Source organism: Dermacentor albipictus, chromosome 2 (genome assembly GCF_038994185.2).
Source record: "Dermacentor albipictus isolate Rhodes 1998 colony chromosome 2, USDA_Dalb.pri_finalv2, whole genome shotgun sequence".
Classification (NCBI taxonomy): domain Eukaryota; kingdom Metazoa; phylum Arthropoda; class Arachnida; order Ixodida; family Ixodidae; genus Dermacentor; species Dermacentor albipictus.
In genome coordinates, this window is record NC_091822.1 from 66,066,859 (window position 1) to 66,089,787 (window position 22,929).

A 22,929-nucleotide genomic window follows, 5' to 3' on the forward strand; every position below is an offset into this window, starting at 1 on the left:
TACATAACTTCTAAAACATGCATGCTGGGAATTGTTTGCAGTCAAACCAGCTGCTGAATACAGCAGTGCTGACCGGCAAACAGGTGTCGCAGCCCATGAAGGTGTTCGTGGTGAGCCAGTCTGGTCTCCTGGGAGATGTGACCCTGCAATCCTCATGCCACTCAGCTGACGAGTCCGTTCTCAAGGCAAGTGGTTGCAACAATGGCCATGTTTTCCAGGATATTGTCCTTACCCGCTGTGTAGCTCACAGGCATGAACTTCGGCTGAAAATAGGCTTTTCAGCTTGTCTGCTACCAATAGACACAGTATACAGTGAACTCTCACTTGAGTGAACTTCAAGGGACCAAAGGAAATAGTTCACTTAACTGAAAATTCACTAAACTGAATACTATTTACTAGACCAGCATAAGACATGGCATATCGAGTCAAAAGTTTGAAGTACAATTCATGGAGCAAAAGACATGGCATCCATAGTGTTGGAAATGTGTGAAATGGGATTTGTACATATCAACAAGTATAAGGTTCATAACTGTTATAATGCTGCCTTTCTCACTTAGAAAAAAAATCTGTAATCTTCTTCTGCACTTGTACTTTTAAAGCACAGGAAGTAACAAAACTATCCAAAGAGTCAATGTTTTTGTACACTTCTTCTGGCACAGCTTGCTCGTGAATTGCCGTTGTTACTTAAAACTGGAAGGCTGAACGGAACTGATGAAAAACACACCTGTAGGTCGTTTGTGTGCGCACGCGGAACCAACAAGACTAGAAAGAAAGAGACGATGACCATGCCACAACTAGCCAATCGGAAAAACACACACACACCACGTGGTTTGGGGTGTGACAGATCGCCGCCTTGCTCTGGCGGCGTTGTAAGCGCCGGCAATGTTACTTTGTTCATGGCCTCCAAGTTTACATGCTTACTCGTTTTGTGCAGGCGATCTCGGAGGCCATGCCTCGTTGCCATTCGTTTTCCGCGCCACCGCTTTGCCCCAGGGGTGCTGTAGCGCCAGCAATGTTACATTGCCGCTGGAGTGGCGGTTTGATGAGGGCGGGCATCGGTTGCGCCTGCAGTGCAGGGTGCAAAACTTAGTTGAACTGATCGTAAAAATAAGCCTTGGTCCTCTGAGCGAGTTCGTTAAACTGAAATATTCACTGTTCCGAAATTCATTTAAGTGAAAAATTTTTGTATAGAATCTATAAGAAAACTGCCGGGGATTTTTAAACAGTTCGTTATTCTGAAATATTCTATAAACCGACGTTCGTACAACTGAGAGTTTACTGTAGTACTTTATTTGGTGCCAGTATTCTGTACATAGTGCTGTAGACTCCCATTAATTCGACCTCAGTTATTCCAATTCTTCACTTAATTCGAATGCATTAGAAAGTCCCAGCAAGAATCTATACATAGGTTATGGAAGGAAGACTCATTTAGCTTTCATGTGAAAGTATGCTGCTGCAGTTAATTCGACTGCCATCAGTGCCCTCTCAAGTGCGCAGGGACTAGTTCTAAAAGCAGACGGCACTACTGCTTCCCTAGGCGACAATGGTGACGGCACCAACCCTTCCTGCAATGACGATTACGACTTGTGCTATGCCCTGGTCAATGTCTCTTTTAAAGATTTTGTCAGCGCTGATGAAAGTTCTGCTGTCTTGTGGGCCACTGATTAACGACAATATGCATAGATTTAGTGCAGTTAGCATTCTTTGCCTACTTCAGGCATTTTGAGCCTGTCTGTCTTGTCTGTTTGTCAGTCCATCTGTTCATCCTCTTACGCCAACCCAGTGACCGAAGTTGTCAACCAGCTTGAGCTACGAAGTATCTGCTCACGGTCATGATGCTGCCATGGTTGTTCCTTAGTCGTCATTCCTGCTTCGTCATCTAACTGTTGTCACACCTCCTACGCCAACCCAGTAGACCAAGTTAAATATATTCGGCCACCTCTTGTCATGCCATTGTCATCGCCCCATCGTCGTCACTGTGCCGTTTTACTGTCATGGTCACTTCAGTAACATCATCCCATAGTCGTCATGCCGTCAATGCCATACTGCCTTTGTCTTTCCGTCGATGTCGATCCTTTTTCGTCCTTCTATCGTAATTATTCTGTCATCTTTCAATCATGATTATGCGACCGTGGTCATGCCATCGTCGTCATTCCGTCGTTGTCAGGCAGTCGCTCTCATGCAGTCAGGGTCGTGCAGTCATCGTCACTGCAGCTTCATTATCTGACTCTCGTCATGCCGCCATCATCGGACCATCCTTGTCACACAGGCTTCGTGATGCAGTCATAAAAGCACCATTGTCCTCATGCCGTTTTCATGCCATCATCGTCATGCCATTGTCTTCATGCAGTAACCTCGTACTGTGACTCCACCATCTGTCATTCCACCATCAAAATACCACTTTCATTGATTAGTCAAGCTCTTTCCTTCTTCAGCATTCTATTGTATTGATGTCGTCATTCATTCGTGATTGCGCCGCCATTGTCATACCATTGTTGCGATTGCGTAGTCGTCAGAGAGTCACTATCATGCATCCATGGTCATACCATCATCAACATGTCATTGTGGTCGTGCCATCATTGTCGTTCCAACTTCATCATACCATTGCTGTGACTCCATTGTCGTGATACACTTGTCGTCACCTCATTGTCGTCGTGCCATTGTTGTCACATCGCCTTTGTCGTTCCATGGACGTCATTCCTTGTTCATTATTCTATCGCCGTCAGTGTGTCAACGTCAGAGTCATCGTCATGCCACCATGCCCATAGGTGACCTTGGAAAGCTAGTGCAATAGCAACACAGGAGGATAGCCGATTATGTCACATGTAGCCGACACAACGGAACTTGCAGAATGACAACTACAGATGTTAAGTGATCTTGACTTCAGATATACGGTGTGTCACTACATTGGTCAAATGCTAATTGCATTGCCATGGACAGTCACTGTGAGATGAAGTTCTGCCGTAATTTTATTGCAATAGCAATTATATGGACACTGGAGGCGTATTTCTGCTCTCAGTGTCGCTGTGACCTTCCGTATGAAGTCCAAGGGTGATAACATTGTCGCTGTGTGCTATATGCTGTATGTGCGAGTGAAAGCATGCGAAGGGGAGCCGACGATGGTGGCTCAACCTCCCGCATACAACGGAGGAAAGCAGGGAGGAAGCGTGCCGTCTTCGTTCACACGCAAGGCACTAGGGAAAGTGGAGGAAGGGGGGCGGTGTTCTACTTCAGCGGCAACTGTGTACGGCGCAACCGTACGGGTCGTATCTTGAAAGTGATCTGTAATGGGGACAGAGTGCAGAGTACCGATAGGTTCGTGTGCACTACGTTCTCGCCACTCAATTTGCGCTGAACCGCTAACCAGCACGAAGGTCACTTCGCTCGCTTTTGCTGCCACTCTTCCTCACACCAGCTGTTTGACAGCGAGTATCTGCAGTCATCAAATGTGATGTGTTAATTTTTGCCCGTGCACGTGTGACATTATGCTTAATTTAGTTAGTAAGTGAATGTTTACAAGTTTATACGGCCAATAAAACTACTGTCCTTACTTCATATAGCTGTCTAGTAATTTGCCATTGCAATCGATGCTTCACCTTTCAGGTGAAACTGCGACCTTTCTTTTTTTTGTAGTACTTTGAAATACTACATTTTACCAGTGCTGGCATATGGGGCACAGACTTGGAGACTGACAAAGAAGCTTGAGAACAAGTTAAAGACAGCACAAAGAGCGATGGAATGAAGATTGCTAGGCATAACGTTAAGAGACAGAAAGAGAGCGTTTTGGATCATAGAGCAAATGGGTATAGCCGATATTCTAATTGACATTAAAAGAAAAAAATAGAGCTGGGCAGGTCATGTAATGCGCCGGTTAGATAACCGTTGGACCATTAAGGTTACAGAATGGGTACCAAGAGAAGGGAAACGCAGTCGAGGACAGCAGAAGACAAGGTGGAGTGATTAAATTAGGAAATTTGCGGGCGCTAGGTTGGAATCGGTTGACACAAGACAGGGGTAATTGGAGATCGCAGGGAGAGACCTTCGTCCTGCAGTGGACATAAAACACTGCAGGCTGATGATGATGGTGATGACTGAAGTAGCCTGTCAATGATGAAAGACTACTTCAAGCAATAAAAGATATTCTAATTAATTTGACCTTTAGGATAATTTGACCAAACCTTGCTGTCCCACAAAGGTTGAATGAATGGAAGCCAACTATATTGACCATATAGTGTTTGGTGCCATCAGAATTGTTCTTGTGCTTTGTGCATGTATGAAGTTGTGTGTAAGTGCACTGCACATTTTGCAATTAGGTTTTGTTCATGAGCTCACAAACCAAAGCCCTGAAAAGCAGGCACTTTAAGCATCGCGAGCAGCATCCACTTGCACATCAGAAGCTGCCACCATGAGCTGGAAATGTTGCTTGTTCACGGTGACAATGATTGTGGAGCTGATTTTGCTGTGACATAGCACAATAAATATTTGCAGGCACACTGTGACCTCCTTTTCTTGAAGTGTGCCTTTCATCTTAAAAAATAAAATCATGTGTAGTCTGTATCCATAGATAGTCCGCACCTCGCAAAAGGTCAACTTTTAAACTAGAATAGTTTGTGAACTATGTGAACTACAAAAACATGATACTTCAACCAGGGAGGTGGAGTTAAGTTTCATTCTACTGCAGAGTATGAAATGTGCTTGCTTAAAGTTTAAGAAGGCAAGTAACTGAATAATTATGAAATCTATGCTTTTATTTAAGCCTTTCTTAGAATTATACACTTGAGAAGTGTATTGTTCACAGCAGTAGCTCTCATGGGTTCAGTCAGCTCTTACCATGTCCATATGTCCATTCAAAGGCTGTTCCACAGGACTAGTTACTTTGCACAACTTCAGAAGTTGCTTCAGGTATATGCACAGAGGTTTTCCAAGTGTTTATTCATCACTTGTGACAGTCATAAAGCACTCACACTAGTGACAAGAAATTCTAGTTCAAGAGCATTAGTTTTAACCCAGTACTCCGACTATTATTCCAAGGCTGGAACCAGTGTTCAATATTGTAAGCAATATCATCATATTAAACTGATCTAAAGGGCCTGAACACAAATCCAAGGTAACGAGATGCAAAAGGGATTTTAACTGAAGGATATGTCTGCATCAATCTTGTAAACAATGGGGATGTACTTCAGCAAACTCTAAGGACACATTAACTATAGCACTTGTACACTTCGCTCACAGCCAGTTCACAAAACTAATTGTGTAAGTAATTGAAGCGTTATCTCTGTGCCACCATTAAAGAATAGCAACAAAGTAAACATAGCGACACATCATTGCACTGAGGCTCTTCATCGGTTGGCCTTCAATAACTTTTTTTTTTTCTTCAAATGCTTGTTTGAACCAGGCACAAGTGGATGATAGAGCTAGTGGTAATTGAATGACAAAGCCGGGATCAAACCCACAACCTCGAGTTCTGCAGCGCAATGCCATTGCATGGGGATAACGGAGCGGGTGGTTTGCTTATCTTTAAGATCGATAATGAACACAGAAATGCCAACGCACCACAGGTGGGATGGAGATGCTCAAGCTTGCGTGGTGCCTTACTATCATCTAGTACTCGACCAGCTACTTAGCCAAAATAACATGGGGAGGTTTGCATGTGTTCCTAACAAGTACCAATTATGTGGCCTGGCCTTATCCATGCAGGTCTCACCGTCATGCACGTCAGTGTACCTGGACGGCTCGGAAGTGCGGGGCTCACAGAATGCAACTGTGCTAGTCAAGTACGGAACATACACGGGCCAGGCTGCCTTTCTAGTGTGGATGCCCGAGCTTCCCCTGGACCTGCGGCTCTCGGACACAAAGCTGAGCCAGATTCGAGCTTGGCGCACCCCGCACAGGCACAAGAGGTAAGGCCTGGCCCCGGTGCACTGACGTCCACACCACAGCCTCTATCATGGTGTTAACAGTGCAAAATGTAGACGAGAAGACGACATCATCATCTCGTTTCTCGTCTACACTTTGCCCTGTTAACACCAGGATGGAAAACCAACAAGCCCAAGCTGCTATTCTAGGGCCTCTATCAGCTCTTCGTGTTCTCTCACTTGTCACACACGCTGTGCCACCTAGTGGCGTTTTGTTCATTTTTCCTAGTTGCTTCAGGTGGTAATTCAACACGTGATGCCCAGGCTAAGTGGTGCTTTTCATATTGTAGTTACAGCTTTTACTGATAGACAGTTTGCATCCTTGATGTTCTTTGTTCCTCACCCATCATCGCACACCCATCACTTCCACACGACAGTATGATAAGCTGTGGCCCTTCATGTCGGTAGCATTAAGCAAATGAGCCACGTGTATAGGTTATTTAGGGTGTAAACACAAAAGCAATACTTTGTAATTTGACAGGTTACTTGTCTTTCATTGTAAACTGATAGCACATCTTTTCTTCATCTTTTTGTGCTCCTCGCGGTGTTAACAACAATATATGGATCCGCTTTGCCTACAGATTTATGCAGTTTCGTTTGTGAAGTTCAAATGCTGTGGTTATTACAGTGCGGCAAGTGTAAAATTCTGGAACTCTCTGTGCCTTGCCAGGTGTCGGAACCCGCTCCTCCAAGGAACCGTGGACTGCCGTAACAATTGGTTGCGCAACAAGCGACGCATCCTTGAGAAGTGGGATGATGTACGTAGACTATCACTTGTTGAATGCGTTTTTATTTTTTATTTTTTTCAAAATGATTCAGAAGCCAGAATGTTTGTTTGGGCCATTTAGTACACACCGCACCATCTCTCTGTGCCTGAATGGAGAAGACTAATGCCAAACTTTAATGTTTAGTGCACTGCATGTGAGACGCACGTAGTAGCATGTAACTCCTTCATGTTTTGCAACTCCTCTGCTCACCACAAAACTTCGGGCAGTGCAAGTTGATGCAGTGACCTCCACACCGCTCTCCTCAGCCACTTTAGCTGCTGCAGACCCATAAATAATGACACATTGTGACTGTGAGTTCGTTGTGTTGTATGCTTCGCCATTATGGACTCTGTAGGCCGCTATGATCCCATTTTACGGAAGTGCTGGTTCTCACCTACTGCACATTGCCATCAGCTACGGATGACCAGAGCAAAACATGTCCTCCTCCCTAGTACCTTGGTGCAGTCCACAGATTTCTCTCTCTCAACTCACACATGCACGCAAGCATCGGGCAAAGCTGGCACAGCTCCTACGTGTCTGCGCCCTCGACAAAACGGAAGTACAGTAAACACTCATTATAACAAAGCCGCTTCACTCAAATCGTCACGTTATGTGAAATTTCTCCCAGACCCGACCGAAACACATGCATTTAAAACCGGGTTACTCGAAGTATGCAGATAAGCTGTACTGCTTAGAACGAACTGGCAAGGGGCCTGCGCACACTCACAGCGGCGCTCAGCGCGTTTCCAAGCCGAGCAAAGCCAGCAACTTTTCTCCATCACCAACTATGCCATCGCACTGCCTGCACACCCTTTTCCTCCATGCTTCGCCCATGTATTATCGGTGGGGAGCGCGTGCGCGCGCACTCATGCCGGCGCACCACACGAGCGATCCTCAGCCTCTTCTTCACAGCTCTCCATCGTGCACCCTCTTTCTCCGTGTTGCACTTGCATGTTATCAGCAGAGAGCAGCACATGGAAGCAGTGTGCAACAAAAGAAACAAATGTTACTTTGCGCCACCTTTCATGAGCCTGGTGTGTCCAAAGTCACCCGAACCGAGACGCACTACTTCCTCTGTGCTTGTGTGCAAGCTTGCATCAGCCGGTACAGGCTGTGTAAACACATGGCTTCAGTAGGGAATGGCACTGCCAGTCCCCGCATGAATAGGTCTGACCCGAGAACAAAAAGTTCTTTTGATATGTGAGCTGGAAAAGGGCAACCGGCAGAAATGGGAAATCACGACTTACTGCGTTCAACATTGTCAACAGCACTGAAGAACAAGGAAGCCATACCGGACAACTTCGAGAGGAGCTTCTCAGCCAAATAGAAGCGCAACCGTGATTCAAAGTATCCTGAAGTGGAGAGTGGACTTCCTGAGTGGCTGTAAAACTCCAGAAGTGGGAACCTCCTCGTGAATGGGCTTGTGCTGACCGCAAAAGCCGAAGCTTTCACCCTCTAAATGGGCAAGCAAGATTTTAAATGCAGCAATGGCTGGCTTGAATGCTTCAAGCGACGGCATGGTGTTTCCTCAAAATCAATGTTTGGTGAAAATGCAGTCGTGGACCATGACACCGCGAAGGGATGGCGCAAGCATTGTTTAATCTCCCTACTTCAGTAATGTAAAGAGAAAGACACTTGCAACCAAAACGAGGCTGCATTCTTCTACAAATTGTTGCCAAAGCACACATACATTACAATAGGGTCCTCATTGGGAGGCAAACAAAGCAAGGAGGGTGTTAAGGCTGATTCACACTGGTGGCTGACAGTGGTCGCGCAACCAAGTTTGTTGAAAATTGACATTTTCCCCCAAAAGCAACCATTTTAGACCAGTCACACAACCATATTCACAAAACTGCAGAACCAACAGGACATCTGTATACGCTGCCGTTTATTTTATGTGGCAATGGCATTGCAAGCAGACGTGAATGGCATATCACGAGACATTTGGGTGCAGTGACTCGCCGGTCATACTTGCTGGTGTGGACATCAGTCACCTTGAGTCACTTTTTCATTTGAGGACAAGCTTACTTTGTTGATAATGGGGAAGGCAAAGCCGCAATGCTTCTGCAATGCATTGATGCCCAAGGACTTCATATGTAAAGACAATAAATATGCTTGTATGACTGTTAGCTGTTTTTCAGGAGTACAGTCAATGACTGATAATTCGGTTTCCATGGGGAACGTCAATAAGTCCAAACTATGAAATGTCCAAAAAAACGAATGTATAAAAAAAAACATTATTTTATTTATGTTTTAAGGGCCCTGTGCAAGGAAGAAGTGATCGATTCATTACTGTATGCACTTTCGCTTAAGTGCAACCAAGTCCACCTGCATTTATGCCAGTTTTGTGTTGTCTCTGTGCGCCGATGCAAGGATTGCAAAGGCTCGAGTCAGATCCACATGTGGAGGCTCCAGAACACATGCCACATCATCATCATCAGAGTTAAAGCCGCTGTTTGACTATGGGAGAACTTGCTCAATCGTTCCATCATCATTCAGTTCGGCACACAATAACACCACTCTGTCAATATCTGCAAAGTGTTCAGATTTAATGGCGGCAGGAATCGGCACACCGCAGCCTAGCAGGTCACCAATGTTGTTCGCATTTGAGCTCGTGGTAGGCGGCAGTTCAGGCTCTTCAATTGCGGAGTCGGACTCATTCGGACTGCAACTCAACACTCATTTGGAGTCAGACTATGAGGACACCGTTAGTGCCATTTGAAGCGGACTGTCGATAACTTCACAAGAGAGACTTCCTGGAGCCTGCAGAGTGCTGTCTGGAATGCATACTAAACAAACAAACAAGCACAGACTGGCTGAACGCTGTCAGGAGGGCAAATTCAACAAACAACAGTGGGCGATGCACAGTGGTGCCAGAATGTATGGGATGATCACGATGTTGATGTGACCTCACAATCAGACAGTCTCCAAGATCGGCATTTGCAGTAAAATCTCTGAGGCGCACTGCTGTGACCAAGGCAAGGCCTCACAAGTCAAGCTTGTAGTCTCCGAGACCGTACTTGCCAGAGGAGATAATGGCGGCAAAGTCAGTGTATGCTACAGCCATGGACAGAGTAGATAATTGAATGTAGAGCTGGCAGCTGTCCGAAATATTGGTCGTCTTTACCCATTAAGTATTTGGGGCCATTGGCAATGCCACGAAGCTGTTCGAATTACGAAGTATGTCCGGATTATCGGTGTTCAATTTATCAGTCGGTGACTGTATGTGCACCTCCTGGGTCAAGGCAATGCATCGCTATGTACTTTTCGTTGACAACGGTCCCCAGCCATGAGAAGATTGACAATCTCATAGCGATCGCTTTGCAGTTTCTTTCAGCAAGCACAATTACAATATCGCAGCCTATAAATCAGGGCATTATTGAGACCTCGTGAAATCTATGCCGCAAGTCTTTTATAACACCTGCTCATTGCATGCCATGCCAACACAGGCTACAACATCGACCTGCTTGCGGCCGTATGAAAGAGCCGAGAGCTGCAAGGATCACAAACTTCGTCTAGCGCATGCAGGTATTTGCCAACCCTGCTTAGGCGAGCCAGATGATGATCACCAGGTTTGCAATGATCTCTAGAAATCTGTGCGCAGAATTGTTGCTGAAGAGGCAGAAGGCAACTCCGACTCATGTACTTTGGCTGATGCTGATGTTCCCGTTGTTGCCCCAGCTACAGATGCCGAAATAATAGACTTCATTCTTGGTGACCCCGATGAGGACGAGTAGGCAATGGACAAACAGCCTCATAATATAGAGCCTCCGTTTGCTGCAAAACAATGTTGACTGCACGAGTGGCAACCACGACCTCATGCAGTGCCTGAACAGATTGGAGCAGGCATTACTCACACACAGCAGATGCAGCCAACCAACTTCTTTGCATCTCAATAAAGGTTAGCTTCATTGAATATCTTACATTTATACCATTGTCGCACGGCCTATTTCGATCGTGATTGAGCCCAATCTAAATTTATATTCTTGACCATGATTGGCTCCCATTCACAGTCAAGAATTTTCGAAGTTTAATGTAATGAATAATTTGCCCAATGCTTTCTTTGGCTTAATTATCTATTGGCTTCATATTGTAACACACAGTTGAAAGAACATACTTCATTTAGTTTACATTGGGTGAAGTTGGGCCCAACAAACAAACAGCTAAGTGAGAGTCTGGCTTGCAACTCCAGTGTACACTGTCTTTTCATAAGGACTCCACATGCCTTCTTCTCGTGTCCTGCACTGAAGGCACATTACTGTGATAGCATGGTCCTTGCGAGCATGAGTTCGACGCATCACTGTTGCTCTTTTTCACACGTATTCATAAACAACTGTGAGGGCGCAGCAAATGGCTGGCATGCCCAATTTGAAGGCAGCTTGTGTCAGTATGCTCGTGTCTAACTAAAATCATGCCCACCTGTTCCCCATCTTCCCATTCATTGTCTCCTGTTTGTTGGCCATTCTACTTTCAGATGTCTGTTTCAGCATTTTTTCTTGGCTGTTCAAGTTACGAGGAAGCTTTAGCTTATGCTCATTTCTGATGCTGAATGTTCACATACTTGTGAAATGCAGAAATACTTTTCTGAGATAACTCCTGTGTAGCAGTTTGGGCCAGTTGGTATGTCATGATTACTTGGCAGAGCAGTAATGCAAAGCAAAAAAAAAGAAATACAACCGGACGACAGGAGAAACAAGGACCTTGTTTGTCATGTCGTCCAGTTCTATTGCTTTGTGCTACCCAACGTTACTAGACTAGCTTCAGTTTTAAAACTCGGCGCCGTTGCGCGGAACCGCCACCCGCCCGCGCGTTCGTGGCGCTGCAGTCGCGCCCGGCTTCACTTCCTCACTAGCTGGCTACGCGGGCGGGCCGGACTAAGCTCGCGGTGCAGCGTTGGTGTATTCTGTGGTTCGTTGTTGGCGGCGAATTTGAGCAAACATGTCATCCGTGAAACTGTAGCCTTCGCCGAGTTTCTTAAGAATATCAGCAGACAATGCCGACGTGCTGCGTACCTGGCTGCATAGGCCGCTATCGGAACAATGTCGACAGTTCGGCGCACCACTTTTTCTGTGCTACCAGCAATGCGACGGTTCGCTCGGCGTGAAACATAGCGATTCCTCGTGCCGACCGGGAACTCACTGCGAAATCAACGGCACGCGCTCGTGCCACTGCTCCCGCCTTCCTCGTCGTCTTCCACAGCTGGCTGTGTGGCCGTTCATCTTTCCAGCGTAGAATTTCACTTCACTTCTGTCGTCGTAATCACCGTGGTCGTAATGGGGAGGCCGCGTTTACGGGGGTATCAGCCATTGCTTAAGGGACTATGAGCCACTCATGGTCATACGTAACGGAATGATTTAATTTTGAAGAAATTTAATTTCGAAGAATCACAAGCAGCAAATCGCAGGTGAAGGCTGCTAACCACGCCGCCGAGCAAACTCGAGACATCGAACGCAAGCGACAACTGCGGACATACAGTCAGTGAAGTCGTTCTCTCTCGCAGCCGATTGTGTGTGTAACCTCATAACTGAGAAATACTTTAATGAACCCTCGGGATTAACCCAGTGATAAACACAGGGGCCGCACGTTTCAGCTTCGCTGATTAAGCATCTTCACGGAATAAAAAATCCGACTTTTGTGTGTGTGGCTTGTGTGTACAAAGACCAACCTCATTTCTTTTTGTAGCGCTTCTTTGGCGAGGTGAGAAGCTTCGGTGGGGATGAAGATCATCCTACAATCACGCACTTTGGCCAGATATTCAGGCTCGTGAGCCAAACTTCGCGAAACGTTAAGACGACGGGAAGAAACAACATTTAGAAACGCAGCTTCTGCGCTTCGCTGTATGCGTTTCTTCCTTTCGTGCAGTTTACCCTTCTTTCAGTATTAACGAACTCGCGCGATAAATCTTATTGCTGTGGGTGGATACCGCTTTCTCGTGGTATCACTAATTCGGACAAGGGAGAACGCCAGCGAGCGTGAAACACGCGCAAACTGCCCGTCCGCACGAGCTCAAGGCTGTGACGAGGCGTCTGCAGTGGAGCCCGATGGAACAGCGTTGCCCTCTGGCAGCTGTAACAGAAGTGGCGACAGCGGCTGTAAGCGCGCGGGCGGGGAGTTTTACAACTGAAGCTAGTCTAGTAACGTTGGTGCTACCGTTCTCCCCAGTAATCATAACCACTGGACTGATTTTAATGAAATTTCTTGCATTTTAGAGAGAACTCTAAATTCTAGTGACCGTTTCAAAATGGAATTTTAATTATGAGGTTATTTTTTTAATCGCTGGAAATTGGCAAGTTTAAAAAAGATAGAAGCACAACACTTACAAATCCATAACTTTGCACCAAAAACATATATTGTAGTTCTGTGAACTGCACCCCTTGGAATATCCAAAGTGGACAAATTTGATATCATAACTTTTATCTTGCATGGTGGTGTTACACAGTTTACAAGGGTTTCACAAAAGACCTACTTGCATATTAGTAGTGTATTTGAGAACCATGTATAATACATCAATTTTGTCTGCCTTAGATGTACTATTAGATGCAATTTGCAGAATCTCGATATCATTTTTCATTGCTAAGCCACAGAATTCTATGCTTGAGTTCTGTTTTCTCGGACTTTGTCATTTTTCAACAATCTTTATTAAAAACCGACGGCCTACATAACAGAACCACTTAAAACAGTCACTAAATTTTATCGTTTTCTTTTAAATGCAACAAACCTCATAAAATTTGTGCGGTGGTTTCCAAGAAAAATGATTTCTCCTTTGCCATCTATTTAGTTAGGAGCCCCCATGCTAAGGCTTCCTCTTAATCATAATTTTCCCAAGTCTTGCAACAAGCAGCAGTAGTATTGAAGCCTTTTTTTTCCCCCCCGCATGCAGGGCGATGGGCCATCATCGGGCGGTTCCCCGGGGTCCTGTCGCCTGCGGTTTCAGCAGGCACGGGTAGAGGTGCTCACGCGCTTCCAGAGCGTGGACCACAACTCCGGCAGGGAGGCCTACCTACTAGGGCGTCGGACCCAGGTGGCCGTCACCAGGCTCGTGGCACCTTTCCTCCGCGTGGCTGACGCGCACCTTGCCTTGCTGAGGGGCACGACCGTCCGGGGGCTGCGTGCAGGGCGCACCGAGGTCCAGGTGACTGCGCCGAGTTCCATCCATTGCTTGCACTGTGGGGCTTTGAGGATGGGCACATTGTGTCGCGAGTCGTGTGCATCATTTGCACAAATGTAACGGTACCTTTATTTCGAGTGTGTGTTATTGCCACCTCGAGAATGTGCATTGTGTTGTAACCAGAGCCACAGCTTCACATTAGGCTTGTACAGGACACTAAATCGTGTATTTCAAGGTTCTACGATATGGTCAGCCATCAAATTTGAGTTTTGTGTCTCAATGAAAAGTGCAGGAGCCTGTTCACCCAATCAAAAAGGTTAAGGGCTCTGCAGGCTCTAATAATCTGAAATTACTGACTCAAACTATATGTTGAGGCTCGTGCCACTGGCAGCATCCACCATGTTGATATGCAGATGTCATGTAATGAGTCATGGCATACTGGGGCATCATCTGCAATGCATAGACCATTCGGCTGCTCCAAGCTGCTGACACAGCATGTAATCACTCATTATACTTCAATATTGTTGCCGAACGTTCCCAGCAGCTGCTTAGTGTGACTGCACTCGGTACCCAATGACTGGTACCCAATGCAATGCCGAAGACTGTAATTGGCTGAGTCATCAATAGATTAAATTTGACCATCTCAAGTTGCACCTAGAGCCAGAAGTCAAAAGGAAAGCAGGAGGAAAAGGCAGGGTACTACCAGAAGGCTTTGTTGGCTTGCAGGAAGTGTTCTTCCCCAAACGTACCAATTGAGTTTGAGCTAAGGTGGTACTTTCTGTACATGGTTTTGTACAGGAGATTACTGAAAGTGCTGCTCACAAACTCTGTCTTCCTTGAACAAACTGGTATGGTGTCGCGCAGGTTTCACATTTCTTTCGTTACCCACCACTTTGGCTCAGTAGCTATGTTATTCAGCTGCTGAGCATGAGGTTGCAGGTTTGATACCTGGCCACGGTGGCTGCAATCACAATGCTCATGTACTTGGATTAAGTGCAAGAGTACTGACACAAAAATTTTGTATCCTGCTTTTTCTGCTTTATTACATAGCTGCCGGCTCCATAAATGCAGTGTCGTGCCAGGATTCCTCGAACATGCATGAAGAATTGCCAATTATATCCTCTTTTAATGCGATCATTTCAAAATGGAGCTTGGCTTCTTGACGGAGGGTTTGTTTACGCACCCCTGCATGTCGCAAGAATTGGAGGTAGTGGTCACGTGGTATCGCAAACCGCTCATGCATGCACTAGTCAGCCTGGTCCAGAACAGTGTGGTCAACTTATAACAATATCAAGAAGAACGAAAAATCCTATCATTATAACCAATCATCGCTACATCTGGACTGCCATTAGAAAAAGCAAAAAGCAAAAAAACTGACAAACATGCCTTTGCAGGTCTGAAACCTAATCTGCCACTTGCACTAAAAGAAACATTAGGCAGTGAAAAATAAAATGTTTGTTTGTACCTCTAAATAGCGTGTCAAGCGTTAGGCATGATGAAATAGAAATCTGCACTTGCTCTCGCAGGAGTTTCAAGTTCACAACCGCAGTGTGCATCATGTGCAGCTGCTGCGCAAACATTGGTGGCAATAATTTAGCTTGCATGAAATCAATGAGCGACTTAATCGGTGTCGGTGTCAAAGACTGGCTATTGTCAATCTTATCATCGCTCCGCTCCTGTCATCGCCTCCATCGATTGCTTGCCATCTGTTGCAACAGCAATCGCACTGTTGGATATAACTGCAGAATGAGGCGGCACTATCCGCACTCAGAAACTCCTCCATCAAAGCGCCGATTGTTTCATCATCCATAGTGACATGCTTGCAGAGCTCGGTAATGTCGGCGGCTTCCGCTGTGTTGGTTTCACCCAAGGAGGTTTCGCCCTGGCGCATAAAGTCGGCCTTTTTCATTGATCGACAAGCCCACTGGTTCCAGCCTTCATGATCGCGGTGCTCCCAGTATTCAGAATCGTCGATATCATCAACTCCACGAGCTCGTACTATTTGAGTCTTGCAAAATTTGTTGCTTTGTATCAAGCGACACAGCTTTGTGCTTTGTCGGCGCCATCTTCTACTAACTGGGCTCTTTTCTCCACTGCTTCGGGGCTCCTTCCACATCGCATTTCTGCACCCGCTGACAGAGAGAGAGATAGAGTGCAGAAAGGGCGGACACCGCTTCGCCTGTTTGCTTTACTTTCTCTCTCGTTTTCTCTGGACGCGGGGAGAATGATTGAGGGTAACATGGACGTGAAGTGGCTGGCACCATCTTGTGGCGCGCTGCACCAACTCGCAGTGCTCTCTGTGGCTTTTGCAATCAGTACATAGGTGGGATGAACTGTGCTGTAATGGCGGTGGATATGAACTCACGTAGGCAAGATTTTCGCCCTGTCTCGGGATTGTTCGTTTAACGGAAACTTAGTGACGCAAATGTCATGATTATTCTACATGGGAAATGCCACCCAGAAGGCAAAATTTTTATCGTTATATCCGATATGTGTTGAATAACATATTCTTAAAAGGTCAACAACTGATTTCCAAACGCCTGATTTTTTGGACATGCCCATTAATTCGGACGTCTTCGCGGTACCGTCACGTACCACGTAGAATCAATGTATAAGAATGGCTGAAATTTCAGACGCGAAACACCTTCACGTCAGAAATTTTTCGGGCTTTTTGCCATAACCATAGGTCCGAAACGGCTTTAATTGAAGCCACCACTGCCGCCATTTTTATTACGTCGCTGCCTCAAACTGGCGCTCTCCCATGCAGATCCGCTGGCAGACATAGCCATGGCTGCAGCAACGCTATGCCTAGCTCCTTTGACGTTTGTTCTCAAGCTTGTTGCCGTTCGGTGCCGTGTTTTTTATTGAATCAATTCGCCACTGTTGCACTGGCACGGACTCCGCCTTTGCAATCCTTGCCAATGGCTTCGAAGCTCGGAAAGCATGGCGTAGTTGCATAATGCCAGTTCACAAAAGTCAGGTTCGCCTCAATATAGCATACAGTAGTATTACGCCGTAAAGCACACCACGAGTAGGGAGGGGCAATTGTCACGGGACATAGTATGTTTCCCCTAATTATACACGCGTACAACTGCCGTCCCCTATCACAGTACGAGCACTGATACGCCTAATAAGTGTACCGGCAGGCCTTTAGAGCAATTTCAGACATGCCTGTGGCAATATGAGCACTTGGGGGCAGTAAAAGGCATGAATTCACTTTTTCAGACTGTCCAATTTTTCGATCGTTTTTGGGGGCCCTAGGGAGTAGGAAAAATCGGACGTTGACTGTATGTCTTTTTTTTTTTCTCATAGCCCCAATGCATAAGTTGATATTCTTCAGTCGACCCTTCGTTATAACCGATATATCGTTATAAGTGGACTGCACTAGTCATAAACCACGCAATGACCATGTTGCCAAAAGCTGGACGCATGCTTCATAAACTGTTCTTTCCTTTCACTTTCCGCATTCTGCGCTGGCTAGTAAGCCAGTTTCTCTGCTGCCACTTTTGTCCGAATGTGCACCTTCTCTCCCCTATTGTGCAGTCGTACGAAGCTTTTGACAAGACAGTCGCAATGTGGCTTTGACTAGTGCACTAACTCGCACATCTGTCACATCGTGTGGCACTCCCATTTTCTCTGATTCTCATGGCGTACGAGGGAGCCCTTCGTACGCCATGAAATGTAGCCCGCTTTTTGAATTTGTCGCATTAAAAAATTTCATAATTCATGATTTGTTCCACATCAGAGAAGCTGAGGCCTAGCATTGTGTTTAGCAGCTGTTGGAGTTGGTGGCAATCTAACAGCAAAAAAAAAGCAGAGAAAAATTGTGTCAGTGCTCTTAAAGAAGCCGTGCATAGTAAAAATTAATCTGGAGTTCAAGACTACAGTGCCCTTCATAGCCCGTTGTGCAGCTTCGGGACACCAGACCAAACAATTTAATGTTTATTTATTTGTTTCAATTTGTGGGAAGGTTGGTGCATACAATATAATCAAATTGTAAAAAAAGAATCGGTACACCCCTAAAGACATTGCGTCATAGCCAAGTGGCACTGTATTCTTTTTTTTTTTCTGATTGTGCGTGCCTCTTGGCTCTGCAGGTGCTGTCACCCATCACAGGCAAGGTTCTGGGTGCGAGTGAGCTGCGGGTGAGCACGGACAAGGAGAGCCTGGTGCGCCTCGAGGTGCAGCTCGTCACAGGCCTCTCGCTTGAGGTGCTTCCCGACGACGCTGCCTCAGGGGTGTTCGTGGCCAAGACGTCCACCAGCCAGGCACTCACCTCACTTTACCAGGCAAGGAAGCTACACTCCGCACAGCATGGAAATATGTGTTTAATTACTTATTACACTTCAACGGTATTATACATTAGGAGTGGACTTTATGATAGTAACCCGCTGGGGTGGCTTAGTGGCTACTGGTTTGGGCTACTAAGCATGAGGTCACAGGGTCAAATACCAGCCATAGCGGCTGCATTTTGATGGTGGCAAAATGCAAAAATGGTCTACCATGCATTGTGTGCACGTTACAGAACCCCAGGTGGTCCAAATTATTCTGAAGATCCCCACTACGACAGGCCTCGTAATCAAATCATGGGTTAGGCATATAAAACCCCAGCATTAAATTTTTGGGGGGAGATGCTAGCTGTTGGTATATGACAACAAAGCATTTTACGGTGAGTACTGTCCCGTGATCATATAACCAGTACTCTATTGGGTGCAAGAAAAGAAAAATGCACTTGAGGACTGCAGCGTATACAGTGGTGGGACAAGATTAGATCTGTAGCAGCACAAACGAGGCAATGCACCGAAAGATGGGACAGAGCTACCGCCAACGCCGTCCACATTTTTCCTCGTTCACACCAAACGCGTGCAGTGCTCGTGACTACAGCAAGCGTCTCTGATGGCGGCTCGGTAAGTTTAGACAGTGGAACGAGAGTTGGGCTCACTCGTCATCTAGCGTCTGAAGTCTCTGCCTTTTCTTCATTGCATAACGTTTCTGATGCAACCTGTTGTATATCTGTGTTTACTTGTGTACTTGAGTTTACTTGCGTTTACTTGTGTTTACTTGTGTTGGCGCAATTGCATCTCGTAAACACATGCACGCGGCACTTACAGATATATTAAATTAGAGTTCATTACTGTTTGCATGTACTGTGAATGTCTGGAAAATCTGGCAGTACGAAAAAACAAATGCGTGCTTTTTACTGTCCTCAAGGGCTCAAATCGCCACAGGAATGTCCGAAATAGCTCTAGACGTTCCAGTTCATTCATTAGGCATCTCAGTGCTCGTACTGGGGCAGGAGATGGCAGATGCATGCTTGTATAATTAAGGAGCACTTACTATATCCAGTGACAACGGCCTTTTTGCACGCCTAGTACCCTTCACCGCAATACATTGCATATGCTTGACCACGGAGTACCGCTGTATCGTGGCAAAGGTGACTTTTGGAAACTGGCAGTATGCAACGGTTTTTAGACCCCTGTCGTGCTTTCTGCGCTTCAATGCCACCGGCGAATATGATTAAGGTGGACTCGGTGCCATTGCTTACAGCAGCAAATACTTTCAACAAAAAGTATTGCACCGAATGACAGGAAACTTGGTAACAAATGTCGAAGCAGCTTGCAGAGCACATAATAGCCACGGTGGTTGAGGCTGGGTATGGATTCCAGCATATTGTCACGTGGTAGTGACGTTAAATGTCACAGTAGCAGTACTGTGAAAGACAAAACTAGCTTTTATTTGGCGAACCTGTGCCCACAAAACAGGCTACACTTAAAGCACAACGATAGCGGCGAACACAGTCGGCGATCGTAGAAAATCTGATCAGCGGGTCAAGCGCGTCGGCTTTTATAGAGCAGTCATCGAATGTTCCAGACTAATCGTTCGGACCCGCGTGCCTTCCACAAAGTTCTACACCATTCGCGTTACGCGATGAAATCAGATAACACAAGATTCGGCGAGAACAGGCAGCCGGGTAGAAGCATCGATAACTTTCCAGAAAAGTCGGATACACGCAGGCGCGTCCCTCGCTGTGCGATCACATTCGCTAAGCGGCGAAATGTGGTCGCCCGGTAAAGATAAGTACACGTGTCAATATCAACATATGAAAGCGCTGTTACAGATGAAAATGGCGATGGTGGTGACTTTGATTAATGCTGTTTTGGACCTTGAGTCATGCCAAGAAGGCCAGAAAATAGACGACAGAGGGTTCCAGCATCCGAAATTTCAGACATCCTTATACATTGGCTCTATGGTGGTGCCATGTAGGCGCCCAATGTACCTGGCATGTCAGAAAAATCGGGGGTCTGAATAAGTGTCTCATGCTGCAATGATTCGTGCAGTGTTAACTACAGTTGAGTCTGCCAAATGTTTTAGTGACTTCCAGTCATATGTTTTCCCAGTTACAAATACATTTTTTCTTGTGCTTTTTCCTAAATGTATGAATGAGGTTCTGCTGTAATTACAACACCAATGTATATACTCTTCTGGGAAAAGAGTGCAACCCTGATTTAGTTTCAATTCTGCAGTAGAATGCTTACCTGAAATCATACTTACACGTTACAGAAAAGAAGTAACAAATTACAATTACTTTGAAAAATGGAATTGATTACAGTTACCAATTACTGTCCCGTGAAAGTATTGGAGCAATTACTAAAAAGTAATTGATTACTTAGAAGTTACTTTCGTCCCTACTTTTATTAACGTTGCACAAATATACTAAATAGAATGAGCTGGCCTGATTCTTCCAGCACATCCTCTGTAGCCCTACAAACATTGTTTATCTTCATTAATAAATGCTTTTCAAAATTTTCTTCGGTAATCTTCCCTTGTTTTCATGTGAAGACATCTGCTTCGACATCGAAAACTCGCTCGATACACACACTGGAGAGAGGGGCTGTGTTGTAACACATAAACACCTTGCCCACAAGATTGTGGTTACTCATCACCGTAACGCTGGTGTCTTTGTTCTCAATGAAGCGCAGTGGGTCATTGTTGCTGTGGTAGGGGAAGGCACTCCCAACAGGGCCACTGAAAAACTGAAAAAGTGCATATAGGTGATTGCCTGGCACCAACATACAAAGTGGGCATTGCTATCACGCCGTAGAAGTGCCATTTCAATTTGCCGGCAAACATCTAGTGGACCTTCTCTCGGTGCCTTTCATTCATGCATAATCTATTTATTTATACCATTTAAAAATAAACAAATAATTGTAACAGATGCCAGCAAACATTCACATTCCTTGAATAGGTGGCCAAAATTGTAGTGCAAGTTAAAATAAAAGTGCATACCATTCAGCCGTAAGAATATTGTTCAGGCAGTACTATCACAAAGACAGGTGTACATGAGTCACATATATATATAAGAGAGATAAAAATATATGGGCTGATTGGCCAAGAAGTTTTCTATATCAGAGAAGTCAGACTGCACTAAGTGAAGAATTTAGCAGAAGCTCTTACCGCCCATGAAAGCCGCCCCTAAACGCTTCCATGTTTACTACAGTACAGACCACTGGTAATGTACCTGCTTTTAGCACAGGACCGTTTATAACGTGGGTTTTTTTACCACCGGCATGTCTCCCATAGAACTCAAGTACAGGTGGACCGTTTAATGTGCAGGCGCGCAAAGCAGAGTACCGGTTATAGTGCAGCTTTTTGAAGCGCGCGACAATGACATCAGTGCGTGAAGTACGGCTTCGCTACCAGGTATATACGCTGAGGCACGGATGCGCACAGCGATGACCAGCGGCGAAAAGGCAAACAAAGAGGAGAAGGAGCAGCTGACCTTGGAGGAAAGTGGAGTGTGGGGTAGAAGCAGTAATGCAGTCATAATTTTTTTTTTCTTGGTCTCTTTGTCACGTTTCGTGTGTCTACGTCGTAGTTGACCTCTCTGCATGTGTGCAATCTTGTTGTTAGGCTTCGGTCGCCATGCAGCAGCGTCTTCAAGTGGCACCAAAAGAGGCATGCATTATTGCTTTTAGACCAAGGAACAGGTGATAAGAGACGTCGAAAGCGGGATGAAGAAAGCGTCAGTGGCAGCTAAGTACAACATATCTGACGCAACTGTGTCGACTATCTACAAGAATTGGCAAATTGGCGAGGCCATGTGGCTTTAAAAAGCGAGGGTGCCTGCCAGTGATATACAGAGCGAACAAACAAAGCATGGATGATGCAAGAAATTTTTACGAGCTGGCTTTGCAAGTTCGACGAAGATACAGTGGCAAATAAGTGAAGGGTCATGCTTATTGTCAAAAACTGCACAGGGCATGACATCCAGCCAAAGTTGACTGCAGTCAACTTAAAATTTTTGCCAGCCAACACCACTGCAAAACTGATTGATAAAAGTCAGCCCTTCGATCAGGGCATCATCACAATTGTAAAGGTGCTGTACAAAAAACACATCTGCAAAAGAGTTTTGCTGAATATACAGCAGCAGCAGCCTCTTAAGGTAAACTTAAGGGGCACATTTTATATGGTTGTCACTTCATGGTGGCAGTTGAAAGGCACAACAATAATCAAGCGCTTTAAAAAGGCAGGCTTCGTGCGTAATGCCGAAGCTCTTGAAGCCGACAAGCAGAGCAACACTGTCGCCGATGAGACAGTCTGTGCCGACGACGTGTGGTCCGGCCTCGTTGACAGCCACTTCATTTCCGAAACTGACACTTTTCAAGGATGTGTCGATGAACTCTCTATCTGCGGGGAAGCAAGCATGGATGATGCGACTGTCGCAGCGGTGCGCAGTAGTATGAAGCTTGCAACCGAAGGCGAGTAGGACAGAGAGGATGATGTTGACTCGACGTCAGATGTCCCGTGCAAAGACGCGCTCAAATACCTGAGAAAAGTAAAAATGTACTGTATGAAAAATAGTTTGAGCGACAAAGCACTTCAGTGTTTAAGCTTCATAGAGGACGAAATCATTCGACGTGCAGTGAAAAAACATCGCTAGATGAAAATCACAGCATTCTTCCGCTGATGACATACTTGTGAAGTGAACTTAATTTTTGTGCTGAGTTGTGATTGCTTTGTATGTTCGTGTGAGTGAAATGTGCAGTAAATTGTGTTTGAAAGGTAGGTTGCCTATTTGGCATATGCAAGAGCCGATAAGTGCATGCTTTCGTTATAGTGCAGTACCACTTATAGCGCA

General features: G+C 45.6%; 1 protein-coding gene across 1 annotated transcript in view; it reads left to right on the forward strand.

Annotated features, from left to right (window-relative positions):
- dtn (transmembrane protein 132C dtn) overlaps positions 1-22,929 on the forward strand; it is a 63,000-nt gene that overhangs the window by 21,408 nt on the left and 18,663 nt on the right. Inside the window, exons 7-11 of the mRNA XM_065433630.2 lie at positions 42-185; positions 5,698-5,900; positions 6,586-6,673; positions 13,563-13,814; positions 17,888-18,079. Coding sequence (XP_065289702.1) covers positions 42-185; positions 5,698-5,900; positions 6,586-6,673; positions 13,563-13,814; positions 17,888-18,079 — 879 coding nt within the window. The remainder of the gene's footprint in view (positions 1-41; positions 186-5,697; positions 5,901-6,585; positions 6,674-13,562; positions 13,815-17,887; positions 18,080-22,929) is intronic.